Source organism: Peromyscus eremicus, chromosome 12, assembly GCF_949786415.1.
Source record: "Peromyscus eremicus chromosome 12, PerEre_H2_v1, whole genome shotgun sequence".
NCBI classification, from domain to species: Eukaryota; Metazoa; Chordata; class Mammalia; order Rodentia; family Cricetidae; genus Peromyscus; species Peromyscus eremicus.
In genome coordinates this window covers 31,050,693-31,078,379 of record NC_081428.1, presented here as the reverse complement: position 1 = coordinate 31,078,379, position 27,687 = coordinate 31,050,693, and the positions used below count along the sequence as shown (strand labels likewise).

Below are 27,687 nucleotides of genomic sequence, written 5' to 3'. Positions count from 1 at the left end.
AAGAAATTGAATTTTGCTGTTATGCTACTCATATAGAATGTTTATGTGGCCTCCAGGAGTGTATTCTTATGTATCATTTACAGTGAAGTTGTTGGTCATCTTTAAGTCATACATGTTCAGTGAAAATGTTTGGAAAGGTTGAAAAGCAGGTGTGAGGAAAATAACAATTAGCTACCAAGTTTCTATTCAGTAAAACAATATTGGTCATAATTACTTTGTGACTTTTCCCTCTATAGTAGATACTGCTTTCTTACCTCCCAATATGGCTTGTACATGAACATCTACACCTGCTTACTTTCCTATGCATTGTCAGTCATATACTTTGTGACTGTTGGCAGCTTACTTAGCTTCTTGGTCCCTTAGTTTCTTTAAGATACACACAGCAACAATAATCATGTTATAGGAATGTAAAATTCACCTCAGGTCACATATGTGAAGTTTTAGGAGAGATTCTTGGATAATATATATTTATGATTACTGTAGATATGACTGTATCTTGACATATTTTAAGATATCAAATTCTGATCATTTTTTATTTGAAGAGTTAATCCTTGCTAGTATTTTATTTTATTTTCAGTAAGCCACAATAAACTCTTTCTCCCCTCTGTGTGATAATAGTAGTGAGTGGAACATATGAAAAACATGGTCCGTGTAAAATGGATCTTCACACAGGCTCACTCTGTCATTTCAGTTTGAGTTTTAAGAAATGAGTTCGGCACATCTGCCAAGTCCTTTTAGAAGATGGTGCATTCCTGTTTTTATTTTAGTTTATTTCTTTTATAAAAAACTGTTTTTCTTCTCCACCCTACCCTGGACAGTTAGTTCTCCTGTCTCCTCTACTGTCCTAAAGTAGAATGTTTCTGTGCATTAAATCTTTAAATGTAAATAAAAAAATGAGCATTAAAAAATCTGGAAAGGATCTGTCACTTAGAAAAACATTCATTTAGTATAGCTTGGTTTAAAACAAAAGCAAAAGAATAAAAAAGGAAAAAAATCTGTCTGACATGCTGAAATTATACAATTTGATAATAGCCCCCTTTCTTTGCCAAATTTGGAATAACAGACTTTTTTTTTAGTGTGAGAGGGAGGCAACTGGTTTGGGGAGGGAAAAGATGGAATACAGCAGATGACGGAGAATCAGTTTGCAAACATATGTTAATATTTAGATTCTTTTTTTTTAAGTGAAAAGTTAACTAGTTAACGCTTTTCCACAAACTGTCTTTGATACTATGTTTTGTTTATTCTATCCCAGAAGTTAGCGGTATACAGCAAGATGCAGGACTCACTGGAAGTCACGCTTCCCAGCAAACAAGAGGAGGAGGAGGAGGAGGAGGATGAGGAGGAGGAGGAGGAGAAAGACCAGCCTGCCGAGATGGAGTACCTTAACTCTCGCTGTGTCCTTTTCAATTATTTCCAGGGAGACATTGGGTCAGTAGTGGATGAACACTTCTCAAGAGCTTTGGGCCAAGCCAGCACCTTGCATCCAGAATCTGCCATTTCAAAAAGCAAGATGGGGCTAACCCCCCTATGGCGAGGTAAGAATTCGAGAGCAGATGCCCTTCGGAGCACGCTGTTTCGCAACTGGCCTCTACCAGGCTCCAGCTGGAGGCTTGCCCCTGGAGAACGGATATCCACTTGCTTTTTAATTTTTAAGGACAGCAAGGAATTTCTTTCAGACAACAGCTGGATCAGTTTTGTCACATGTGGAATGCAGGGTTGAGAAGGATGCTCTCACACCCCTTAAATTCCTCATGGAAAAAACAGTGATACAAGTGGCCCCAGTTTGTAGTGGCCAGACTGAGCTCAGAGCTCTATTCCTAAAGCCCCCGTGGCCCAGTGTGGAGCGCTAAATAATAGGCGTGCCGGAACCAGCTTCTAAAAAACATGTTCTTGCTCACCCCACTAGGTGTTACGTGGTGACATAGCTGAGTTCTGATTGTGATCCAGGACCACAGACTTTGAAAGCTGCCTGTGTCCTCTTGGTGGCTTTCTCTCAACTGACTTGCTGTGAACAGGGCATGGTCCTCTCAGGTAGTGTCTTGGTGACTTAACCCATTGTTTTACCTCAGTAAACAAAAAGTTTCGGACTGAATGAACTCTTCTTTATTTCCTTCTTTTTGGCGAGCACAGTGATTTGCTTAGTTCTATGCTCTAGCTTTAAAAAGTCAGTGGGTGAGTGGCATGTTAGAAATAGTGATTGACAGGGCGGGGAGGAAAAATAGTGCACACTCTAAAGACAGTTTCAGAGAAATGTTTTATATGCAAGTGTTTTGTTCCAAACTCACTTGACTCCAAGAAGGGTCTAGTAGAATTGTTGTAAACTGCCGTCCTCACCAGGGAACCTTTTAGAAAGCAACGTTCTGGCGCCTCATCCAAGCCTTGTGGGATGAGAAACCGGTGTGGGTTAATTTGTGTTTACCCAGCCCTGCCAGGGAATGAGAACCAGGCTTAAGTTTGGGAATCAGTGACCTGAAGTCCCTGTTTGTGAGGATTCTATAGGGTCAGAACATCAGCAGGAAGGCGGAGGGAATCACCAGTAACAATGGTCTTAAGAAGTATCTGAGGAGGCAAGGCTGTCCACCTGCCGTGGGGTCTCGTGATCGCTGACTATTGGCTCATGTCGTGATCACAGGCGTGGCTCTGCTGTTGCTGGAGAGGATCTCAGCTGGCACCATTGACCCTTATCTACAGATACACGGTTCTTCTTCCTCCGCGTGTCCATTTTGTCATTCTGTCCCTTCTGCCTGCCTTCCTACTGTCCCTTCATTCTTCTCCTTTTCTCTTCCTCTTCCTTTCCCTCACTACTTTTTTCTCTTCTTTATTTCTTTTCCTTTCTAGCCAATGTATTCAATATGAAGCAGGCATTGTAAGAGGGCAATAGAATATAAACTCAAATAACAGAGGCTTGCTAGAGTAGTCACCCACATGACTACTGCTGAAGTGACAAGTATGTGCTGTGAACTTCGTTTAGGAACAGAGAGCCCTTCAGAGTTCACGATATTTACAGAAGGAGCCAATATTCTATTTGCTAGCTCCCGAGAAATCACATGAATAATTTGAAGAAAATTTCTGTGAATCAGATGGTTTTAGGTAAACAATTTTATATATCAGTAATTAATCACACCAACATAATTGGTTCCAGGAGAGTAATGATACAGTGGTTCCTTCTTTCAGCATGTTGGCATATGTAATCCTGTGATGATCTTGTCTAGAAAGGAGAAAGTAGGATGCCAAATTACCTGGAGCATAAAGCCTACTGTAGTGCCAAAGCCAGAAGACTTTTAGTGTGTGTGTGTTGACTCTTAAACAATTCAACTGTTCTATGTAGAAATTAGAATCAATCAGAGGAAAGCTTTGTCTAGCTGTCTGATTTTTATACAGAAGTGGTCATAATATAAATATTAATTGACAAAGCTAGACAGGATTAGACAATTCAGTCTTTGGATCCTACTCATTATGGATTCTGGTCATCACCTAACTCCTTGATGTTTGCAAAGTGGTATTGGAACAACAGCTTAAAATCTCTGTGAGGCCAACTTCTCCAACAATAGCATATTTTCATTACTACTCATTTTAGGTTATTACATAAAATGTGTTGAAGAATATATAAATGATTTCATGCAGAGCTTGAACCAACATAATGAGTGAAGCAGATGCTTCTTTTTCCCTTAACTATTTCCACTTACTTGTAGATGAAAGACCAGTGTTGAGTCTTTACCAAGGAGCTTTGTTTTCTGGAAGCTCATATTTTTAGCACGAAGCCATATCTTCGATATAGTAGGGACTCAAAACTATTGATAATGTTAATGGAACCATAAGAGATAGTTTTGAAAGAAGCTGCTGGCCACCTCACCTGCATAAAATACTCTGGCTTGTAGCATGGAGTTATTACAGTCCCACTGATGTGCTACATATGAACTTACAGCTGGATTATATTTGAACAATGTATTTCCATAGTAAATTTTTAGACAAAGAGCATATATCAGCTAAGAGAAGAATAATCATAGTTGAATTCATGTCTTCTTGATAGGGTTAGGAAATGTGTTGTGACAAGTACATCTGTTAGAAAAACAGTTAAGGTAAAGAAAGTTTTGTATCTTATTTTGGTACAATATCTTGTGAGTTATAACACACCTCACTTTGCATTTCAGTTAAGAAAACAAAATAAATCTGATTACCCCTTAATCCCATTTAGCATCTAGACTGAAACCACAGTTTTAGATACACTCATGCTTTGTTTGTTTTACAGAAAATGTGTGAGTCAGGGTGTGTGTGTGTGTGTGTGTGTGTGTGTATGAAGAAGGGCAGTGGTCAGGTAAGATGTAGCAGAGTAGGCCTCTGAATTAACAACATTGCTCTACGGCAGTTACTGCCATTTATTTTTCTTGCATCTTCAAAATAAACTTGTTTGTCACTTAGCTGATGCTTAGCTGATGCGGCTTGGGTCTGCTTAGGAACTCAGCCACATGGGAACCACCCCTCAGAATGAATAGTACAGATCAAGCAGAGCCAAAGAGAAAGGGAAAAAAGGGCTATGTCCTGAGGGAGTGCAGGTTCGGAGGAGCAGGCTATCAAGGAGGCCCTGGAGGCTGCTTCTTCCAGGAAGTGCTAAAAGCAAGTGAGGGGAAGGTGAGGCCTGACTCACCTCATGATAGTGCCCGCAAGGGTTAGCTCTCATTGCAGTCAGGAGGCTGATTTTTGAGCAATGCTACAAAACCGGAACTGGAGGACAGACTTTGGATACCACGGCAATGCACAATTCCTGGATGACAGAAATGATTGAAGCACATGTCATTCTTTTTCTGACCTGACAGTTGGTTTCTGTAGGAATCGGAAGAAACCAGGGAAAGGGCCTTAAAAGGTGTCAAGAACCCTTAGGTTAAGAGTTGAGATTAAATAGTCTTCTTGCTTTTTTTTTTTTTTTCTCTTTCTTCCTCTTCCTCCTCTTCCTTTTCCTTTCCGAGGCAGGGTCTTGCTCCCAGGTCTGCCTTACCTGGTAGATACTCTTAGCCCAGGTTTTCAGTGAATTTGCAGACTCTTCTAGCCTCTTTCTCTTTTTGAGTGCTGAAATTACAGGCATGCATCCCGATGCTCTAAGTATTTTTTTCTTTATTGTGAATTTTAAAAGAAAATGTTATGTTGGACACCAATATTTTTCATCTGTATTAACTCTAAGAATGTGTCAGCAGTAGATTATTAGAGATGACTTATGATAGCATTTCTCTGCCTTATTTTCCATTTAATATTGTTTTTATTATCTAAAAAAAATAGAATTTGAACCTTTCCTAAACTGTTTCACAGTTTTTGTTCTTGCTTTTTCTTTTCTCTTTCTTTCTTTCTTTCTCTCTCTTTCTTTCTCTCTTTCTTTCTTTCTTTCTTTCTTTCTTTTTTTTCTCTCTCTCTCTCTCTCTGTGTGTGTGTGTGTGTGTGTGTGTGTGTGTGTGTGTGCAGGGTTGCTATAAAAAGTACCCCAGTATTATGACGTTCAAAAAGAAGTGCTTGGCCTCTGTCATCTATGTCCAACTCCTCTGTTTCTCTATGAAACATTTTTTTCCCTGAAAGTCAGATGGTGAGATTACTGTCATGATTTGGAAAGATGATATTGGACGACACAATTTGCTTTGTCTTTCAATTTTTAGAAAAAAAAAGTGTGGACACAATTTGCTTTGTCTTTCAATTTTTAGAAAAAAAAAGTGTGTGTATTCCTAAAAGTGAACTCAACAAAAATAATATTTAGTTTATTATATTATTATTATTATTATTATTATTATTATTATTATTATTATTATTATTTCTGTGTATGAGACTATCAGTTCGGGCACCATCCAAATGCCAGTATTCTATGAATGTTGAATAATGATGACTCCAGAATCCCAGTTGAGTCTTAACGTTATGCAACTCTGAATCGTTCCCACTAACCTTAGAGGTAAATTGCATGGAAACAGCTCCCACAGCTTTTCATCTGCTTTCTTATCCACCAAATGTGGCTGTGATTAAGTACTCGTAAGCAAAGAGTCAGATAATGAAAAAAATTTACATACATATGAAATAAGCATGCTGTTGCCAGCTCAAAGCCCCTGTGTAGCGTCTGTTTCTTTGTGCCACATTTTTTTTTAAACAAGCAAAATACCAAATAGCGATCCTGAAGCAAAGATTTCTTCATGAACATGTTTTCCATTCAATATCACTTCTCTTACGTGTAAAATGCAATGGTGTTTGTGGAAAAGGGCTGCCTAGATCCCTACAAACTTTATATTAATCTCAGGAGACCTTACACAGACTGGGAAAATATTAAGTTGCTTTTAATTTTATTTTTCCCTGGGGAATTTTAAAGAGTGGTTCAATTTTTACTGAGTGCCTTTAAAAAAATGATAATATGTTCACTCATGACAATATAGTGCTTCATAAATAGGACAATAATACTTCAGTAAGGAATGCGTTCATTATGAGAATTTGTGCGTGCATATATACAATGTTTATACAGATATAAGAATAAGAATGATTCCATCTTGGTAAGAATCAAGAGGAAGATAGATATAAGATAAGTTAGGTATTATTTCTGTACTTTGGACATTATCCTCAGGGGGTTGAATAAGAGGAACTTTTGTCCCTGGCACATCATCAGGAATTGTTAGTTTTCATATTCAGGTTCTGGTTGTGCCAGGAGATACAAATTATGAGAAGAATGGTACCAAAGATGGGAGGTGTGTCAGTAAAATGGAAAATTGCTGGTTGGCAAGCTGCCCTACAATGCCCATAAGGCTGACTTGTAAGTGCTATCTTTTAATCAGTGGTGATTGTCAGGAAAGAGTCATTCATTGAAGAGATTCCTGGGAATGAATGAAGGCTTCAGCAACAATTTCTATCCTTCCCCTCTTGAAGAGCATCATAGGTTTCTTCAAGGGTTTTGAGGTCCATAGTAATGCTTAGAAAGAGATGATTATGAAAGTGTGGGTCCCTGGCCACAGGGTGAGGGGGTGATTCATGGCAACACTGGTGCAGATTTGAATGGGAGAGAGTGGGTGTTCATGCCCTGATAATACCAAAATCATTAGGGAACTTAGAGAAGGTGCCAGAATATGGCAGAGATGGACTGATTTGGTTAACCTCATGATATATGTGGTAGTTTATTCAAATTATTTATTTTAAGGTTCATGCCCTGGAAGTGTAAGAAATGATAAACATGCTAGATTAAATATTTCTAATAATGAGCACCTCTGAGGATACCCGTTGTTCAATGGTAAAAATCTAGATTATTTTTTATGTTGAACCTGGCATAAAAATATCAACAGTGAATGTACATAAGTAATGCCAGTTCAACCTTATGTCAAACATCAACAGAAATAATCAATAGAATATTTGACAGAATGAAAAATATTGAGCAATATAATTGCAAATATATGAATTAAAGTACTTTATTATTTTTAATGGAAGAAAGTGACAAAGAGATCAAGAAGTCCACCTATGGTTATACAATGAGAAAAGACATGTCTGTAATGGAAGTGAAGATTCACAGGGCACAGCTTCTATAGATACACATTGTTATAAGAAGCTGACTATGGGGTGGGCAGAGACCTTTCTACATACACATCTGACCTTGTCATTCCCTAGATTCAAACCTTTCCATGCTCCCTGGGAGGCCTCTTATGATAAAGTTCATTTCAGTTCTCTGACCAGGAAGGCCACACTCTTCTGAGTCCTTCATATCTCCGTTCTGTCACCCTCCCTCTCTCCTCCCACCACTCTCTCTTTCTCACCAAATTTCGCCTATTGAATTTTATACCTTAAATGCTACTGATGCTGGTGGTATTGTTGTTGTTGTGTTTGGCGAATCTGTGTAGATTGTGTAGATGTGTTAATATTTCACCTGCTGGTCCATCAGTCTAGAACTCCACCTCACCCCTTCATAAGCCTAGCTCCTCCTCAGCCATTTGATTTCGACACGGTTATCACTTTTCTGGCTCATTTTGTGGGCTTGCTCTTGAAGACATTTGCACGTCTTCCTCCCTTGTGCATCTCCTAGTGTGATTAACAGTGACAGGTGTCTACACAGCTCTGACTTTCTCTCTGTCTGACCCATGTACGTTACCTGTAAACATTGAGACGAGACAGTGAATTGAGGGAGCTGATGGAGGAGGATGCTCCTTCTTCCTTCCCTGTCTGCAAGTGTGTACTATAGTTTCCCACAATTCCCTAATATGGCCTGAAAAGTATAGTTCGACCTGAACTTTGCTGGTTATCAATTCTAAAGACTCTCCAAATCCAGGCGACCTGGTTGCAGTCATAATTGTTCCCTCTAGTGGCCATTTTGAAGTCTACCATCCTTTGACTATTGAGGCAGGGTGTCTGGTTTTGAAGGGTAGGCTTGTGCTTGTCAACACCTTATACTTTTGCACTGTCCCTATTTTCTCATGGGACTGGAGTGAGAATTCTATGAGCTCATGAGTGGCTTTGGGGCTGGTGTTGGACATTTGGAATTTCTCATTAAATGTAAACCATTGTTATTACCAAGACCGCAAGGCTCCTAGGTTTCCACAAAAGTAAAGATAAAATATATTCCTTTAAATGATCAGTGATTTGGTGGGGACAATCACATGTGATCTTACTGCCATTTCTTACTTTTGGCATGGAAATGTTATTTTAAATAAAAATTTTGTTGGCATTGAAGTTAATGAAATTGTTTCCAATCTACACACACCCCATCAATGGCACAAAGGTTCACCAGAGAAATATATCGTAATGACCTCGGTTTAGAACTAAGAGCCACAAGGCTCCCAACAGGAAATGAAGCTTTTCAGTCATGAGATTGAAGCAAAATTCTCAGCTCAGACTGGGACAGAGGAAGCCCAGCAAGCAAATCCAGGGGCTCACTCAGTGCTTTTAATTTTGCCCTGTTGCCCTGGCATGGGACCCCAGAGGCTAACCCTGTATCAGCTAATTCCTATTTGTAGAGAAAAAAAGCGCATGGTAATCCACTTGCTTGTTAAACATTACAGGACAAGCAAAGGCAAATCTATCCCAGAACTCTATCTTATGCAAATAATGTGTTTTCTGTCTTCTCAGACAGCTCAGCTCTCTCAAGCCAGCGGAGTAATTTTCCAACTTCCTTTTGGACCAGCTCTTACCAGCCTCCACCTGCGCCCTGTTTGGGGGGAGTTCATCCTGACTTCCAAGTCACTGCACCCCATGCCACCTTTACAACAACAGACCCCAACTCTTGGCCGGGACATGGTCTGCATCAGACTGGCCCTGCCCCACCCCCTACTGTGTCCGAGTCCTGGCACTACCCTCTGGCATCTCAGGTGAGCCCGTCCTACAGCCACATGCATGACATGTACATGCGGCATCACCATCCTCACGCCCACATGCATCACCGCCACCACCATCACCACCACCACCACCCAACTGCTGGTTCTGCCCTGGATCCCGCCTATGGGCCCCTGCTAATGCCATCAGTGCGTACTGCCAGGATTCCTGCTCCCCAGTGTGACATCACAAAGACAGATCCGACTACAGTCACCACTGCTACCTCAGCATGGGCTGGAGCCTTTCATGGAACAGTGGACATCATGCCAAGTGTGGGCTTTGATACAGGTGAGCTGATAGATTTCCTCCTTTCTAGGTAAAGAACAAAATGTTGAGACATAGGTTTGGGAAAATACTTTTTGCAAAGTTTTCTCTTGAAGCTAATATGCTTGTAGAACAGAGGCATTTTGCAATAATTCCCGCATTCCTGTGGAAAGTTGAATGACTAGCTCATGAAAGCTCTGCCTAAGAAAGGTCTCAGCACTTTTCTTGAATCGCCTATGTGGGGGATCTGTTCCTTTGAACTGGATTTCTCATACCTTATGTTTACAAATAACTCAACCCTTCTTTAAATCTCCCATGACTCTGCACTCTACACCATGTGTTCTGCCCAGTAGATTTCAAAAGTAGTGGTATGCTTCAGTTATGCATTGTAAAACAGATTGTCTTTTGGAATGTGGTCTACAGTCCAGACTTAAAATAAATAGGGACCATATTTGAGGAGTAGATGTTTTTCTATTCTTTTCTCTCTCTCTTTTTTTTTATTTTTTTTGTTCCTTCTTTGCTCTCTTTGTTTTCTTTCCCCTTCCTTCCTGTTCCTATTCTGTCTGATTTAAGTAACAGAGGACATCAGTGAGTACTGTAAATTTATATTCAACATACTTAGAAATAGTAATGAAAATGTTTCTTTATAGAGCACTTGTCTCTGGAGTCCCTAGTCCTGGAGATCATGGTTTTAGCCTTCCTGCCATCATTGTCCTCCTCTACCTGTTTTAGTTTCCTGTTGAGTCTACGGTGAGGACTGGGTTAGCTCTACTGCTGAAGAGCGTCTGTAGTGCTAAGCATCACAGGCTGCCCTTTGTCCACTGTCATATATTAACAGAAGAAAAAAGCTGACGCTTTTTAGTGTCTGGGGACAGATATTGTTGGGGTCTCAATGCAGTTGCTGCCATCTGGAGCTGTGTGTCGGACAGAGGCTTGCTGTCTCACATCTGTGGCCTCTGTGGGGTCAGACTAACAGTAATCCTGACAGGCAGGGGATGACTTTGCCTTCTGTATGTTCTGTCAATAAAGAGGAAATGGGCACAATTCCTTGTTGCTTTCTGTTTCTAATTCTCTGCTAACTTTTGCTTATTTTTGTACTTGTGAAGTTGGGAATGAGTCTGGGGCATGCATTTTTTTTTTCAGAATTCCAGATTGAAAAAAGTCTCAAGATTAAAAGCCATACTTTTAGCTTTTAGAAGCAGACAAGAGAGAGGTTTTGTTCACTGGGATATCTTGAGAGGCTCTCCTTTGGTTTATTAATCCATGATTTAATTTAATTTATTAAGCATTTACTGTATGCTATTAGCAATTTTTTCTTCCCTTTATATACATACGCCAACAAATTAGTACGTTTATATATTATAGATAATATTTATATCAGTATATAACATATATGATAGGTTTCTCATGCCCCTATGTAGTGTTTCAATTTCCCAAACTGATCTTTGTACTTGCTCCAAGAGTATTCTCAGCTAGAAGTTCTGTGGCTCCCTGTGCGGCCAGAGTAACAGTGCTGTACGGAAGCAAAGTAAAAAATGATAATGTTACAATAATTAGTAGTTTGGAAGGGAGGTTTCCTTATTGGATGTACAAAAGGGTACTCATGGTTAGTGAAAGCTAAGTGATTAGATAGTAATTCAGATTCACTCCTGGTCTGTGTTTTCACCCAACTGGCAAAACAAAGCAACCTAACAGATTAAGATCATTTACTGGCATAATCATTTGAGATCTCTGATTTGACTGCCTTCAACAATGGACTTTTTATTAGCTGGAACTAAATTTATATCCTACACCAGGGGAAATCTGGACTTCAGAGAATCTTCCCATAGTCATCTCTGTCACATTTCAGAGTGCCATGACTATAATAAGAGCTGTTTTTTTTTGCTTTATAGTTGCCTCTGAAAAGAATGGCTTAAGGCACAACATGGTGTGTTTACCCTGTAAACTGCAGTAGAGGGGGGCCAGCCCCTCTGGCCCGGGCCAATGATGATAGAGTAGAAGACGCTGAGTCATATATGGTCAGTTTCTACTCCAAAGTTCAGACATAATATCAAATGACACATTTAATTTCCAACTGGAAAAGCATGGCAGGGATCAGTTTTTACAGGAAAGAGCCTTTGAGCCAGTTTGTGGGATAATGTTCTAGGGGATCATATCTTTGGTGTGAGAAAAGTCCTTGAGCCCAAGGGGGTTGGCTTTTATGTTTCTGCATTTACAAGTTCTTGGTTGTGGCTTGCCTCTGGGAAAAGGAACATGACACTGGATAAGGTGTCTTTGCTTTGTTGAAGCTAACTCTCAAACAGAACTGTTCCTGGGAGAGTCTTGAGGTAACAATAGGGAAACGGATGCTTCAATCATGAAGGGAAAGGAATTGAGTGGTACAGCATTCATTCTATGGGACCAGTAAGAGAAGGAAGTAACTACCCTTCTCCTGCCCAGACTGACTGTGATAACAGATGTTTCCATGTAAAATTTAAAAGCAAGGCATGAGTTGTGTAGCTGGATTAGGGATGAGGAGTGTCTCTTTCTGAAATCCATGCCATAGTGACCTGACTGTGCAGGCAGCCCCCAGTGTTGAGAGACCACCGAACAGTCAAGCTAAGAGGAGGATGAGTCAGGTGAGGCCGTCAGAACTTTTATCCAAATCCATGTATCTGAACCAACAAAATATAGATAATTTTCATGTTCCTTAGATGGCAAATAATCTAATTCAACTACTTTGAGAATGTTTTGGTAAAGGACATAGTAGTTTCACCCATAAAAGACAGAACTTAGGGTGGCCATCACAAAAAACCATAAGCAGGATGACTTCTGGACAGCAGAGAACTGATTTTCAGACTTCTGAGACATCTGAGATCAAGGCCAAAGTATTGGTCATATCCATGTCACAGGAAAACCTGCCTCCTTGTTCACAATTGGTCATCCTTTGGTATCATGTTCACATGATGGTAGGACCGTGTTAGCCTTGTAGCTGCTTTTATATGGCACCAATCCCATTCACAAGGGAGCGTCTTTCTTGATGTAATGGACTCATCTCCTAATACTATTACTTTGGGGATTTGGATTTCAGTACATCAATCTGAAGAGAACATAAACATTCCATTAGTGCCAGTGAAATGATAATTACAGCTGCAATTCTATTTTGCAGAATGTAGAGAAATTAAGGGGCTCTAAGGAGGAAGATTGAACTTGGTATAATGTTGACTGACAAAGGAATTTCAAAGCATTGTATATAGTATAAGTGGACGGTTGATACCATTTTTTATGTGTAGGGACCGATAAGAACATTCCATGTTTTTTCTGGGTCTTTTGCCCCTTTTCACTACTACTTGGCTCTCCTTTGGTGGCACTCAAACAACTATAGAGAAAGCCTAGGGGAGGATGTCATCTCTCAGAATTTTCTGGAAATTTGAGTAGCTCCAACTTGTTAAAGGGTGTTATCTCTGCAAGTTAGTGGATATCCCGAGTATGGAGAGAGACTGCCTACTTTTCTAACTCAGCCTGGTCTACAAAATAAAACAAGGTGGACACCGAGCAAGGTGCCTCTGCTTTGTCACCTATAAAATATCTAGCATTATTCTGAAGGGAGAGCAAGTCAGTTCAGTAAAGCAATTGATTACAAAGGTGCTATCACATAGAAGGTACTCCATACTTTCTATTTATGTGAGACCAAACTTGCTCTTTAACTTTAAAAGTTATTGTGCAGTTACAATTTAGAATAACATATGCTCTATTTTAATGTGTATGACTCAGTGGTTTCCAGTTATTCACCATCTTGTGTAATAATCTGTAATGTCTAGTTCCAAACATTCCATCACCTCAGTAAGAAACTGTTTGCGTGTTACTCTCTTCTTCCTGCTACTCTTCATTATTGGTCGCTGTTCACTTACTTAATACCTCTACAGAGTCACCCCTTTCTGTTCACTGGAGAGAAATAGAATCCTACAGTATGTACTTTCTCTCACTTAAACTGATGGCTTCAAGTGTCATCCACCTTATGTGTGAATAGATTTCCATTCTTCCCAGGAGTTGAGCTTACTTCATTGAATGACAGTATAATTTTTATTTTCCCATTCATTATTTGGTAGGTGTTTGGTGCATCCTACATTTGATTTAATATGACTAATACTGCTGTGAGTTAACCTGTACAAATGTTTGTATGAATATATTTTTAAAATATCATGATTATATCTTGTGATATTGAGAGAACCTCACTTAAAATTTTTATGTGCTTCTGTATTTGTGGGGTTTAAAAATAATTTACTGTATTTGAAATAGTTTTTGTTTCCAACTGTATCTCAGTCTTTAAGTTAACGATAGCATATAATAGTAGAGTTCTGAGGTTGGTAGACAACATTCTTCCGTAAGAATGCAATGAGGTGACACCATATTTTCTGAAGGAATGGACTACCCTGAGTGCAGTCACTTGGGCGCACAACTTAAAGTTCTCAAAGCTAGAGGTGTGCACACCACGTATCCTTGAAATTTGTGCTGCTGTCATGCTTGGCTTGCTTTTGAGCCACTGTTGTCTCTGTTGAACAGGTTTTACATACATATATGCTGATACAATCACCAGTCACCTGTGTCTGCCCTCTTTGCAGAAATCCCCACCTTTACCCAAAGCCCGTTATCATAAATCTCACATTAGCCTTTTTCCTTTTGATTGGCAGTTTAAACACTGGGTTTGGCAAGTCCTGTGGACCAGTACTTCCAGAGTGTAGATTTGCCTGAAAACAAGATCTCCGGTCAAATGAACTTTTGGACATAGGATACTTTGTAACTCTCTTAGCAATCACCATTAATTTCAGCATTTTGAAAGCTTTTATTTATTCTTCAGTAAGTGCACACGTTTTTTTGCAGGAGGAGATTTTCACACTTTGTGTTTTTAGGACCATACTGTGTTTTAAGCACACTTTTCTCAGAATGTACTTTGAAAATTTCACTTATCTTAACTTTTTCCTCATAAGAAACCTCAGTTTTCAATTTTTGTGAATAATGATCAGCTTACACTAAGCTACTGTGAAGGAGTATAGGCTAGGAATAGCGGGTAGTCTGAAGATAATATGGAGAATGATAAGATCAAGAGAAGATAGGAAGGCGAACTTCAAGCAAACTCAAAGTTGTTGGCCTGGGTTTCTGTATGTAAGGAGGAGTTAAATGTGGGAGTGTTTGCAACTGTGTGCATCATGTTTATTATCAGACATAGATAAGATAGGATATAACAGAGCAATCCTCATCAGCTCACCTTTCACTGGTCACAGTGATTCTCACAGTTCAGCGCAATCCTGACATTCAAATTTATAGTTTTTGTTCATAATTTACCTAATGTAAGATGTATAATCTTGCAATCCCCAGTCATTCTGTGTTAACTTTCCAAGTAAAGCTTTGCTAATGAGGCTTCTTTACGGAAATACAAAGCTAACTTCATTTGTAGCTTTCACATCCTTCACTACATTTGAACTTAACACAACTAGAAGGAGTTTTACTTTGTGATGTAGCTTCTCTATAAACACAAGCTGTTCCTGGCTTCAGCTTGTATTCATCTGGAGATCCACAGATTTATTTCTCTTACAAGACCTCATGTTATTTCTGCTACAAGTTTGTTATGATTTTGTTTTTTTCTGGTGATGAATGTCATAATGCCTTATATAAGTGTGTGTGTCTGTGTGTGTGTGTGTGTGTGAAGATGATCAAAAATTGAAATTCAAAGGAAAATAAAGAACATTTTGTACTAAATCATATTTTCAAAAAATCAGATATATATGAAAAGTAACAAAAACATGTTGATATTATTCTGACTTCTTAAAAATACATCTAAAGACCATTAGATATAAATTTATATAAATTACTACTAAATATTTAGAGTCAGTGAGAGAATTTTTAGATGAGCCTTCCCCAAAATATAATGATAGCTAAAATATGGTTCATCTCTCACTAACCAAGTTATATATCTTCAGATTTCCAATCAAGATTGTGTGTCATAAGGCAGGTTTTTTTTTTGTTTGTTTGTTTTGTTTTTGTTTTGGCCAGGTAGAGACACAGAATTATTCTAGATATTAGAGACACAGATTACTTGAGAAATGAAGGCTGCAAAGTTTCCATAAGCACAGAAAAACTACATTTATATGACTCCATCAAGATATTAAGGCATAAACTAGATTATTTCTGAAGGAAGCTTTCTTGAGCCCAGTGTGATGAGTCCTTTGGGTAAAGGCAGCTTACCTGAATCTGATGATCTGAGTTGGATCACCATGGCCAACATGATGGAAGGACGCTACCAACTCCTCAAAGTCTGTTTACCTCTGCATGTCACATGCATTCTCTGCTGCTCTCTTTTGGTCTCCATGGGCACTGCACCCACATGTACAAACACACATGCAGTCATACATGTACACACATGTACAAACCCACATGCAGCCATACATGTACACACATAAAGAATGCATCTGCCAGGTGCATGTCTTTGATCCCAGCACTCAGGAGGCAAAGTTTGTGGATCTCTGTGAGTTGGAAACTAGCTTCATCTACATGGTACACTCCAGGTCACCCAGGGCTACAAAATGAGCCCTGTCTCAAGGACAAATTATTTCAAAAAAACAAATAATTTCTTTGAGAACATAAATTTTCAAAGGATAGGTATTGAATAACACTGGAAAATAGTAGACAATGTCTTTGTCTATTTATTTTTCTTTATAGGCACTAAAGCTGATAAAATATACAAGCACAGTCACATTAGTTTTCTGAAATTTTTATGAAGTTTGATGACAAAATTCTGATTTAAGATGAATTTTGTAATCTGAATATCTAATGAAAGTGGGTCTTGTCCACAAATGATGAAATGTCTTTGTCTTTTAATATAATTCAGGTTGGAATTATTGTTGCTCAAAATTGTAATATGCTGGAACTCTGGGAAGAACTCAGTAACAAACTGTGTGTTGAGTGTGTATAAAACCCTAGGTTCAATACCTAGTGTCCTCCCAATCCTCCAGTCCTGCTCTGTGTTGCTACTTAATGTGTAGTGTTCCCTTTTAATAGGCTACACTATGTGCCTGGTTAAGATTATGGTAGTCAGTACTATAAGGCTGCTTTGCAATGGAATGGATTGGTGAAGCATATCTTTGTTTTCATAAAAAACAGAGAACTAGGATGAAAATCGTTTATAAGAACAAATGAGAAAACTTCTGTTTATTGAAGAAAATTAGGGAATCAGGTTGCATTTTTCTTTTTCCAATTCATTCTGTAAATTTTGTATCTGTAGATTCCATCCTGAAATCTGTGCCTGCTTGTTGGCAATTGGTAGTCATGTGCCAGCAGAACTAGGCTACAAAGATTGGATAAATGTTTCCTACATGACTTAGTGATCACTCATAGCCATATTATTAACTCTAATTCAGTTGTAAATTAGCTAATTTATATCTAGTAACTTTTTAAAAACCATTCACATTCATAAAAATGATTAAAGCAAACCAAGCATTACTCATCCAAGACCCTTGAATATTTATTGATCTCACAGTGCCTCAATTTAAGGCTTTACAGTAAAGGAGGGATATTACAAGTTTGGAGGGGAATTGTCAAAGAGCCACATGAGTAACAGGTGCTATAATTCAATTAAAACACAGAGGCACTGTGATATTTTCACCCTAGAGCACAGAAAGCACCAAAGAGACAAATATTGTAGATGCTTTATTCAAAGCATTCACTCTATTTCACCTCTTCCCACAAAACATATATTAACTATCTGGATTCTGGATGATTAGAAATTTATTGACATTTTTATTGACAGTTATGATAATTTTTATAAACCATTAGTGAGAAATTTTGAAATTGTCTTCAGTATTTGTATCAAAAGTATAGAAGCTATTTCTAAATATTCTATTTCAGCACAGAGAATGCATAAACCAAATTTTGATGTAGAAGCCAACCCTAGGACTGTATGATTTTTCAATGGCAATAATACTGCTCACTAATGAGTATTGGATAGTAACATTTTGCTTCTTCCTTTTTTCTGGCCTGACCCAATTATGAAAGTCAGTGACTCAGGGAACATGGTTATGTTTCCGGATGGAGAATTGTGATATGAAATGAACTGTTCCATGTAATAAAGACTTGTAACAGAGATGAAACACTTCAAACCAAAAAATTCACACTGAATGTGTGAGTCATCTTGAGAAGTTGATGCAAGCTTGGAATACTTCTATCACACTGGGACTATCTAACTAAATCTGTTTATATATAGGCGGTGGTGGTGCACGCCTTTAATCCCAGCACTCGGGAGGCAGACCCAGGCGGATCTCTGTGAGTTCGAGGCCAGCCTGGTCTCCAAAGCGAGTTCCAGGAAAGGGACAAAGCAACACAGAGAAACTCTGTCTCGAAACCTCGCCCCCCCAAAAAAAATCTGTTTATATTCTAGAAAATTAGCTGTGATATTTATTAGCCAAATTCATCAAAAGTAGGAAGCAGTGAAATTTTTTTTTATTGATTGAGCTGAAAATGGAAATGGTGGGACAAAAAAAAAGGAAAAGAAACAAAAGAATTTGAGAGGTTATCAGTGCATAAATCTTAAGAGATTTTTAAGATATGGCTTTCTCCTATACTCTGTACTCTACATATAGACTGAAGGAATGAACACATTGGTCTCATCACTATGTACTTGTGTACAATGAAGATATTTATCCTATGTATTCGTAGAGCTCAAAAATTGTATGTTTAGCAAGAAAGTTAGTCTATGAATTAGACTCAAAACAATCCCACTGGTTAACAGTGTTCTTTGAAAGTGTTAACTTAACATTAATTTTGTAATTGAGTTTCAAAACTCATTCACCTTAAGGATTGCTGCATAAATTGCATAGCATTACTTGCTTCTGAAACATAATTTCTCAAAGCTACAAGCAAAATTAGTAACTACTATCTTTTCTCCTTTTTATTATAAAAAAACTTGCTTGCTTAAATAATTATACATATCTACAGATTGCAATGTGATATTTTGACAGCCAAGCAACATGCACTAATCAATCATGAAATTATTTTATCAATTCTGTGTGTTTAGAAACTCTTCAAATGTTTTTGTAAGGCAGTGTATTCTACTAGCTGCAGCTGGGAATTTGGGAAGTTTTCAAATAATATTATGGTTTCTTTGGGGAAATCTTTTCTTCACCAAAAAGAAGCTGTGTAGGAAAAAAAAACCCACCAACTAAACAAAAACAAACAAACAAACAGAGAAACCCAGATGATTATTGCATAACTTTCAGTGGAGAATGTGCAGGCCCTGAAATGTGTTTCATGGGTCAGGGTTTTGGGGTATCAGCAAATAATCTTTTCACGATTGTTCTGCTGTTTGAATAGCTCACATTGGAAACCATCTAAAGGACCAGCTCGAATGAAGAAATCTGTTTCAGAATTCATTCTCAGCCAATTTTGCATCAGCTTTCAAGTAGGCTGCAAGGATTCTGGGAAAGAATTCTCCGTGGCCTGAGGAATTTACAGCTATCTTTATTCCCTCTCAGGCTGCCGTACTTTCCTCTTATTGTTCTATTTATCAGCAATATAAGGTTTCACAAACAGTTGTCTGTGGCCAATATGTTCTGAATTCCTTGGTGAAAAGATGACATGCCAAAAAAGTCTTGCAAAGGACTGATGAGAGGCAAAATGTGCCATTTTTTTCTTGTGGATACAACCTGATATGTGAGAAAGTCGAGTTCATTTTTTTTGTTTTTAAACCACAGGCATGTGTTCTAAAGTTTATTTCATGCTGGCTTTGCTTGTGAATATCAAGTGGCACCTAGCATCTTCAGTATCACTGAAGCCCTATTTACACTTACTAGGATGGAATAGGCTTTTCTGGAACATGTCAGAGAGCAAGTTTGCATCCAGGTCACAAGGCAGCAGAAAACCCCAATGATGTCACAACAGGAATTTATACACATTCAGGGCATCCTCCGGTCGAGTCTCTTCTAATACATTTTGCTTCAATGGAGAGATTGATGACTTAAGCCAAATTCATATTAAAATATGCTTGTATTTAAGCAGTTTTGAAGTCATTTTTAAATTTTGGAATCTTTTAATAATTCATACTCCCAGATATAAATGTTCTCTTTTGGGGGAGTGGGGGCCTCGGGCAATGGTCTCAGATTAGCTCTTTCTCTGGTTGGATGATCTATTTTCTGAATCGTAAAGCTGTCATGGCATAACCTAGAAATCTCTTTAAAGATGCATATTTGGCTGCATGTGCATGTGTTATCCAACAGATGTCTGGATAGTTAGAATCTCTTGAGAGCATTATAATGTGTGGTTTTAGTTAAAATAAGTGATCCAAACTTTTTCCTCTCTTTGGTCTTGCTTTTCTCAGTTCTGAGAGAAAGTCTGTAGTTTGTAGAGAATTTACAAAAGAATATATTTCATTTCTTTCTTTCTTCCTTTGTTAATTTTTATCCCTATGTTTAAGATGTCTTTCTATCTGCTTTTCAAATGAGTTTCCTGAATGGGTAAGCAGTGTCTACATTCCCTATCATGCCCATGGTCCTAAGATTTTATCACCCAGGAGGTGCTCAGTTACATTGACATTTAGGCTTAGAACTCAGTATATGCCCATTATGATAATTAAAAAAACAAAAGAAAGAAAGAAACTACCAGTCACTGTGTATAGTTTACATCAGCCACAAGTTCAGTTTTGTAGAGATTGTCTCATATTTGTAATGCTGTAGGTACCTGCCAGATGTCCATCCAGGTGGACACGGTACAGATGCCAAAGGCAAAGGCTGGAGGCCCCTGTGCAGCAGGGACTGTGGTTTTGGAGCAAGGAAGACTCTAAGAGTGGAGGCTGACTACCATGGCTTGTTGTCTGGCCCTAGGAAAACCAGAGCAATTGGAAACACCTGGCAGTAAATGGCTTTGTCACCCACAGTGTTTGCCTCAGGTGTACAGGTGCGGCCCTTCCTAGCACAACATAGTGAATTATTGTCTAACAGCAACTTTGAGTTTGGTGGGTTTTACATTTCTACTCTTCTTTTGAATCTGAACTTAAAGACATTTTGACAAGTTCAGGCAGTTTTCACCTCATTGTCCCTGACAGTACTGTTTCTGTGGAGATTTTTAAGCAGATTGTAAATGGGCCTCCAGAAAATGTCTCTATAAGTAGAAAGGTCTCCTTTCGCTAGTAAGTCCTTTACATCCACAGTGAGCTATCATTCATTGTTCATGTGCAAGAGTTGTAATCGTGAGTTGATAAATGTTATTGAAATGTCATATGGAATGAATTTAGCTTTATATCTGGTTCAAGAATGCATCTTTTATGTATTAAGTATGAAGTTAAATCATCAAATAGACAAAAATACTTAACAACACATGAGAAAAAGTACTCATATCTAATGCTCAAAAAGCACATAATAATCAAGGAGGACTTTAATCTTTGAAAAGCACAAAACTTGATTAAAGATAAAAAGGTAAGAAAGTCATAATCACATGGTGTCCATATTCATTAACAGTGAAATAATGTATACAATTAGACTTGTTAAATCTATAGTAATAATTATAAAAATAAATTGAATATTTAAAAAGTGAGGGTTATAATCATCTTGAGCACATTTGGGCACCACAATTAAATATGCAATTATAAGTGTCTATATTATAGACATTTATATGTGGCTTATATGTGTGGTTCAGCAATAATGCAAATAAGTTTTCAAACAGAAGTTTGTAACTCCTAAAGAACTCATGCCGATAGCAAACATATTCATGCTTATGTATATGTTTATGTAAATGCATGTGCATATGTGTATGTATGTCCATTTGCACACAAATGATAGATATCTGCAGAGGATTGTCTCACTGAAGAATAATTGCTATGAAGCCTCCCAAAGGAATAAAGTAAAGGTACATATTCAGTTTCCCAAAGATAAGGCTGCTGTGATCTGCTCTGCAGTGTAAAGACTGGTGATTACTCACAGATCTAAACATACCTTAAAGATATTGAGCACAATGGTGGAATAAACTATTACTTAGACCTTTTACTCTGTAAATACTATTGATCATAGTTTTAAAAATAAGAATTCTGAGATGTGCTGAGATTTAAGTGATTTGTTTAAGAAGTTGTAAAAGACGTATGGTGATTATACTTCATCTGTTTTGATATCCACCTGAAATCACATTACAGTTCCCCAGATGGGTAGCTCTTGCTTGTATTCTCCATCCCTCCTCAAAGTTAATAGTAAGGTGCTATGTTCACATGGATCTTATTTAGGAAGCCTTAACTTACATTTAACCTGATTACCCCAGCCTCAGGCAAGCAGATGCAGTTGTATTATCATTTGCAGTGCTAATTTTATAAAGTCATAGAAATGCATATGACTGTCTCTTGAATGTCTCTGTGGTCATTTGTCATTCTGTCAAGTGGGTGAAAGTTGGGTATTTGGCACAGCATCCAACACAGTGTTGTATGTATTTAAGTTTGTAATATGTACTATTTACTTTTAGCATAGCAGAGATGTTTATTTTAGTTTTGAATACAGGAATAAGTTGCCAGCTTGTTAATCTAATAGCAAGTGTTATTATGTAAATAACTTGCATGTAACCCCTTAACATCCGTGAGATGAACAGTTTATACTTACTAAGTACTTTGTTTCTTTTTAAGGTCATAATGTTTTACCCCCATTCTTGTGTTTTATATCTAATTTCTCTCCTTATTTCAATAGTATGTTTTCCATTGTATAGTTACTTCTTTTATCTCTAGCAAAAACAACAAAAAATTGAAAACATTTTTTTTTTATTTAAAGAAGTGTGGTTGATGGCATTTTCAAATGATCATGCTTCCTTAGACGTGGAACATGTTCATCTAGTGGGATATGACTGGCAACCAGAGAGTTCCCCAAACCCAGCTCTGCAGCAGTATAGAATGTTCACTTCAGTTTATTATTTATGACATCTTCCTAATAGTAGAAAAATGATACCTTCTTTTCTCCAGCTCTTCTTTTAAACATTTCGTTAATTCTTTGATACTTTTATACATTGTATTTTGATCATATTCATTTCCCTCCTCCAACTTCTTCAAGGTTGATACCTTATTTAGTACCCACCCAACTTTGTGTTCTCATTTAAAAAAAAAATCCTGTCAAGTCCTATTTTACCTTTACACTCTGAGGTGTATGGGCATCCTCTGGAGTGTGTTAAACCTACCAAGGGACACACCATTAAAGAAAGCTAACTCTTCAGGCAGCTATCAATTTCCAGTAGCCCCTCAGCTAGGGGTGGAACTTTGTGCCCACCTCCAACCTCCATGCTGGATAGTCTAGCTACTCTTTAATTAATCTAGTGATTTGCCATTGCTCCCACTTTGAAACAAAAAGCCCGTTTACAGTTGAAACTTTTCAAGTTTTTCTTTCATCCTCTCCATGGGATTTAGCTCTTAGTTCTAGGCAGTTATGCAAACACCTAATTAGTAGTTTGCAATCTGCCTTTTGGTGTTGTCGTTTCATTCCTGTTCTGCCCCTGATTTCAAATCTTTCCCTCCTCCACCTTTTCCTTTATGCATTCTCTACTGCTTATAAAACTTGGCAGCAAACTCATCTTTGCACTTGTGATCCCTCCAAGATGCTCATCCAGAGTTGCCCATGCCACCTCTTCCACTGTAGGGTGCAGACGTTCCTGTGGACTTAACAGAATCCTCTCTGAGCCAATTCCTGTGTCCTCCATGGGAGTTTTTGGGAGCTTCAGTATATTTCCACAAAATTCTTTGGAGTTGAAAGAAGTTAGGGAGGGTGAAGACTTTAGATTTCTCATGTTTACATACATATAGTTGCTATTCTGATTCTTATGTCCATAGCCTTTTCCAGACACCAACCTGTGAAACTGTTGCCTCTTGAAATTTAGAGTATGACTTTTTCCCCCCAGGGGTGGAGAAGTTGGTCCCAGTAACATCCTTGTAAGAATCAGTCATTGCTGTGATGTGGATGTTGGTGTCCTCTCCAAAGTTTGTGTTGAAATCCTGACTTCTACATTGTTGATATTAAGTGGGGCCTTTGGAGGGTGAAATAAGTGACAGGGGCTGAGTCCTCAGGAATGGGATCCATTCTCTTCTGAAGGGCTTGAGAAAACACACACACACACACACACACACACACACACACACTTCCTCTTTAGGATACAGTGAAAAGGAACCACTATGAACCAGGAAGCAAGCTTTCATCCAACACAGAGTCTTCTGGTGTCTTGATCTTAGATCTGAGCCTCTAGAATGTTGTTGGAGCAACCTCTACTGTCGATCAGCTTCCCGGTTTGCAGCATTTGTTTCAAGACCCTGAACAGACAGACTTCCAGACTCACAGACGTTGAAATGAAAGCAAACTGTGATCCTCTACCATGACCATTTTTCTCTCCAGTCCTAATTACTCCAAGTTTGTTTGCTTGAGTATGATCACTCTTCTGTGTTGATCAGGTGGTGTTGGTGTTGGAACTGAAATGAGGAAATGTGTTTCTGAGCTTTTAGTTTCTTTCAGGCTCTTTTCCTAAGCACATCTCCCATTCAATCTCTGAAGTCAATAATGTGATATCTTTCTTTCCTTGTTTTACTTGTGATTTATAATAAACAAGCAAAAGGCCATGAATCAAATGTTCTCTATTTTGAAAAAGTTCACACTAGGGAAGTGGATGGGTCTGGAGCAATTACATTACAAATAAACACAGAAGAGTCCATTAGTTGATGTGACATAGCCTATTATACCAACGTAATGGTCTAAAGCATAACCGACTATAATGTAATTCTTTATTATGTTTGAGAAACAAATGTCAAGTTAATGTAGTTGTTAAAAAGAGATTCATCTTAGTCTTGATATCAATTCAGAAAAATTGGAATATATATATATATATATATATATATATATATATATATATATATATATTTAAAGAGTTGAAAGGGGATTATAAAAATTGCTTAGCATTTTGTGTTCTTATTTTGTAAGACACTATTTACTTAGGAGTTAGGTTGAGTGTGGGTACTGTCATACTGCCAATACTTACAACCAGCACTGTTCATATAAGGTGCACATATATGCTGTCATTAAGACTATTGTCTCTGACATCAGAATGCTTCTTTACTAACCTACCACTGCCATCGCTTCCCCTGATTTCTACACTCTTGTTGAGTAAGATGTATATCAAAGCATGACTGAGTCATTTCATGTAAAATGTCTAGCACAGAGCGTGGCATATTCAAATCCTAAGAATGTTAGCTAGCCTTGGCCTCATGCTTTTCATTTTCCTTTCTACAAAAATAGCCTATGGACTGAAGAATGAAACCAGGATGGAATTGATAACACAAGGAAAGTAAACATAGGGATTTCTGACAGCCAGTGGAAGTTTCAGAATGTGTTAGGACCTAATTTCCTATAGATTTGATTGGAATTGGACAAGCAAAGGGAGTCCAAATAGGAGCAAAGATTGTAGCTCGCAAAAAGTTTTGGAAAATGGTGGTACATATGTAGACCACATAAGGATCATAATTAACAGTTTTGTCTCCCTTCATTTTGTTGGGTAAAAACTAGTGACTGGTTCTTAAGTATCCTGAATCACCACCTGCAATTGTCTTTACTAGAAAAATGGCAGTCCTGCGTTTATGATGCAAACAATGTATTAGTAAGGTCTTTTCTTGCTGTTCTTTTTAAAATTATATTTATTTTGAAATTTACAGAAAATGATGCCTGGAAATTAAAGCAAAGATTTTATTTATGTCTTTCTACTAAGAAGAAGCTAAACCATCAGGATCCAATAGCTGTTTAATGCCTGTGAGGTTATAGATGAATTGGCAGATGGACTGGTTTTTTTAAACTATATACTCTGGTGTGACATAGAGACATGGAATCAAACATGGAAGAGTTGCATTTATAATAAGAGAATGATTTCTGCTATTCTGGCTGAAAATTTGGGGTCAATCTTAAGTAATTCCATACTTAGCTATGACAAAATGCTCACATGATCTGAAGGAGTCATATATCTTTGCACATCAAACTAGGAATTGCCTTGATTTTAAAAGGAAAAAGTCAAACCATTTGATGATTACAATGGTATTCATGACTTGCAGTGCTGACATTCTATAGATTGATGCAGTCTTCAGCTGGAAATACTGTGTCATCTCGAAGATGAGAAGTACTAATAATGAAAAAAATATTCATGTAGTCAGCAAATTGTCAGTAAAGGTGGCTTAGATTATACAAGTCACCCCACAGAGACTACGTCAGGTTGCAAATTATTCTACCCACAGTTATTTGAAAATGAATAAAGCAAACGAGTGTCGTGATACATTCTTGATCCTTTATTTTTCTTCCTTCCCCCTCACCTTCTTTTTTATCCTCCTCCTCCCCCTTTTTTTTTTTTTTTGAAACTGGAGTAGAAATTCTGCCCTAGGTGAAATGCCAGTAATCTTAGAAAATAATAGACTATTCTTTTGAAACCCATGTTGCCTTTAGTCCACACTCTAGTGCTTTCTTCTGGGTAGAGTAGTCCTTGCAATGCTGATGTGCTTCCTGTGTTCCTTTTATTTATTCCCTGTCATATTATGCTGTTGTCTTAATATCTGCATCCAATGACAGTGTTTGTAATGATATCATTATTTGATAAAAATTCCTTGATATTTGGAAGGACAAGAAGTACTGTTATAGTAACAATCAAAATGTAAAACTATCCTTTTTTTTCATTTTTTTAGATTTCTAATATTCAACAAAGACTGATATCACTTTTAAATAAAGGGTCAGGAAAATAGCCTAATATCCTGGCACCCACATAACAATTGTCATATCTTCCTACCCACATTTGGAGGCCTCACTTTACATTTTGATACTTGGTTCTGAATGACTGAAGAATTCATCTAGAGTGTTCACCCTTCCAAATTATATGCCTCTGATATAAAAATAAAGGAAACTGAAAGCTGTGGTGGACATGATAACCGACTATGATAACTGTTTCAATATATATATGTACATAAAAGTATTTAAATATGTGCATTCAATACCTATGTGTATGTTTATCAGTAACATCTCAAAAAAAAAAAGCAAGGAGTATCTACACAAACTGAAACTTGACTTCAGGTGGGTTTGAGGGGCAATTCCTCTGCAAATTGCCTGTATCAGAAATGAGTTAAATGACTGTAGTAGACCCAAGTCAGAATCACATTTTCTATGTACCCTCTTAAATCAACTTTCAATTTTACCTGTCAGTTGTACGTTAGATGTGTTTACACATCTGTTTTATACTTAATTTAATCTCAATGCCCCTCAGGCTCTCCTGAGCCCACTTTGAATTCATGATGAGAAAGATGTTAAAAGAAGTAAATTAATAAATATAGTATCGGTCTGTACTAGTCACAATATGGCCTACTAGCTTATCAATAGTACTAAACTCTGTGTTTAATCATATTTAACCACTTGCTGTGATTTTAATGATGCTCCTCTGAATGAAATACATTGTAAAACGACTGAATATATTAGTCCACAAGTCTAATTGCTGGAAGTTTTAACTGAAGCATCGTTCAAATGTTCAAGTTGTTTATGTCTCTTTTCTTTTACACTGTTATCTCCTCTTAAAGTTAAGGTACCATTTCCCATTTTAATGCACTCCTAATCCAAGAAAATAAAAAATAAACATAGCGAAGAATTTCTATTGTATTAACAGCATTGTTCTAGTACAGCATTCTTTTCACATTCTGTGCTCCTGCATCTTTTTAGAGACCAGGTTATCCTTTGTTCATTTCTCATGATTGCCAGGGTTTCACTTTATGTACTCAGTGTATTGCAGGTCATGAGCACTTATGACTGCTACACGTGTATGCTTGTTCTTCATCATTTTCCATTCTCATCCTTTTAGGTATTCAGCATCAGGACAAGAGCAAAGAATCAGCTTGGTACTGAAGCATGGTATTAGCAGATCATATTGCAGCCTGAATCCCAGGTCCCACTGGGAAAAGATGCCATGGGGATTTCCTATCCAGCAATGGGACACAGAAAACATGGATGGAGAAGAGGACATATGAGGCCATTATCTTTTGATTTGAACCTTTTCTGGAGAAAACAGAGTGGGTCCCAGTCATTGAAGAGAAGCATTTTGTCTGTTTTCCCTCATCTGAGCCTTTGTCAACTA

At 37.8% G+C, this 27,687-nt stretch overlaps 1 protein-coding gene across 1 annotated transcript; it reads left to right on the top strand.

The window, feature by feature from the left end:
- The first annotated feature begins 1,273 nt into the window (after positions 1-1,273).
- On the top strand, positions 1,274-27,687 carry Vgll3 (vestigial like family member 3). The gene is made up of 3 exons (XM_059277715.1): positions 1,274-1,535; positions 9,064-9,594; positions 27,415-27,687. Exons 1-3 carry the CDS (start codon positions 1,274-1,276, stop codon positions 27,456-27,458), a joined length of 837 nt encoding a protein of 278 aa, XP_059133698.1. The 3' UTR covers positions 27,459-27,687.

Excerpts from the sequence above, each read along its gene's own strand:
- Vgll3 (XM_059277715.1), top strand. The coding sequence starts at position 1,274 with ATGCAGGACTCACTGGAAGTCACGCTTCCCAGCAAACAAGAGGAGGAG. Across the intron at positions 1,536-9,063 it reads GCTAACCCCCCTATGGCGAG|ACAGCTCAGCTCTCTCAAGC; the intron begins GTAAGAATTCGA and ends CTGTCTTCTCAG. Across the intron at positions 9,595-27,414 it reads AAGTGTGGGCTTTGATACAG|GTATTCAGCATCAGGACAAG; the intron begins GTGAGCTGATAG and ends TCATCCTTTTAG.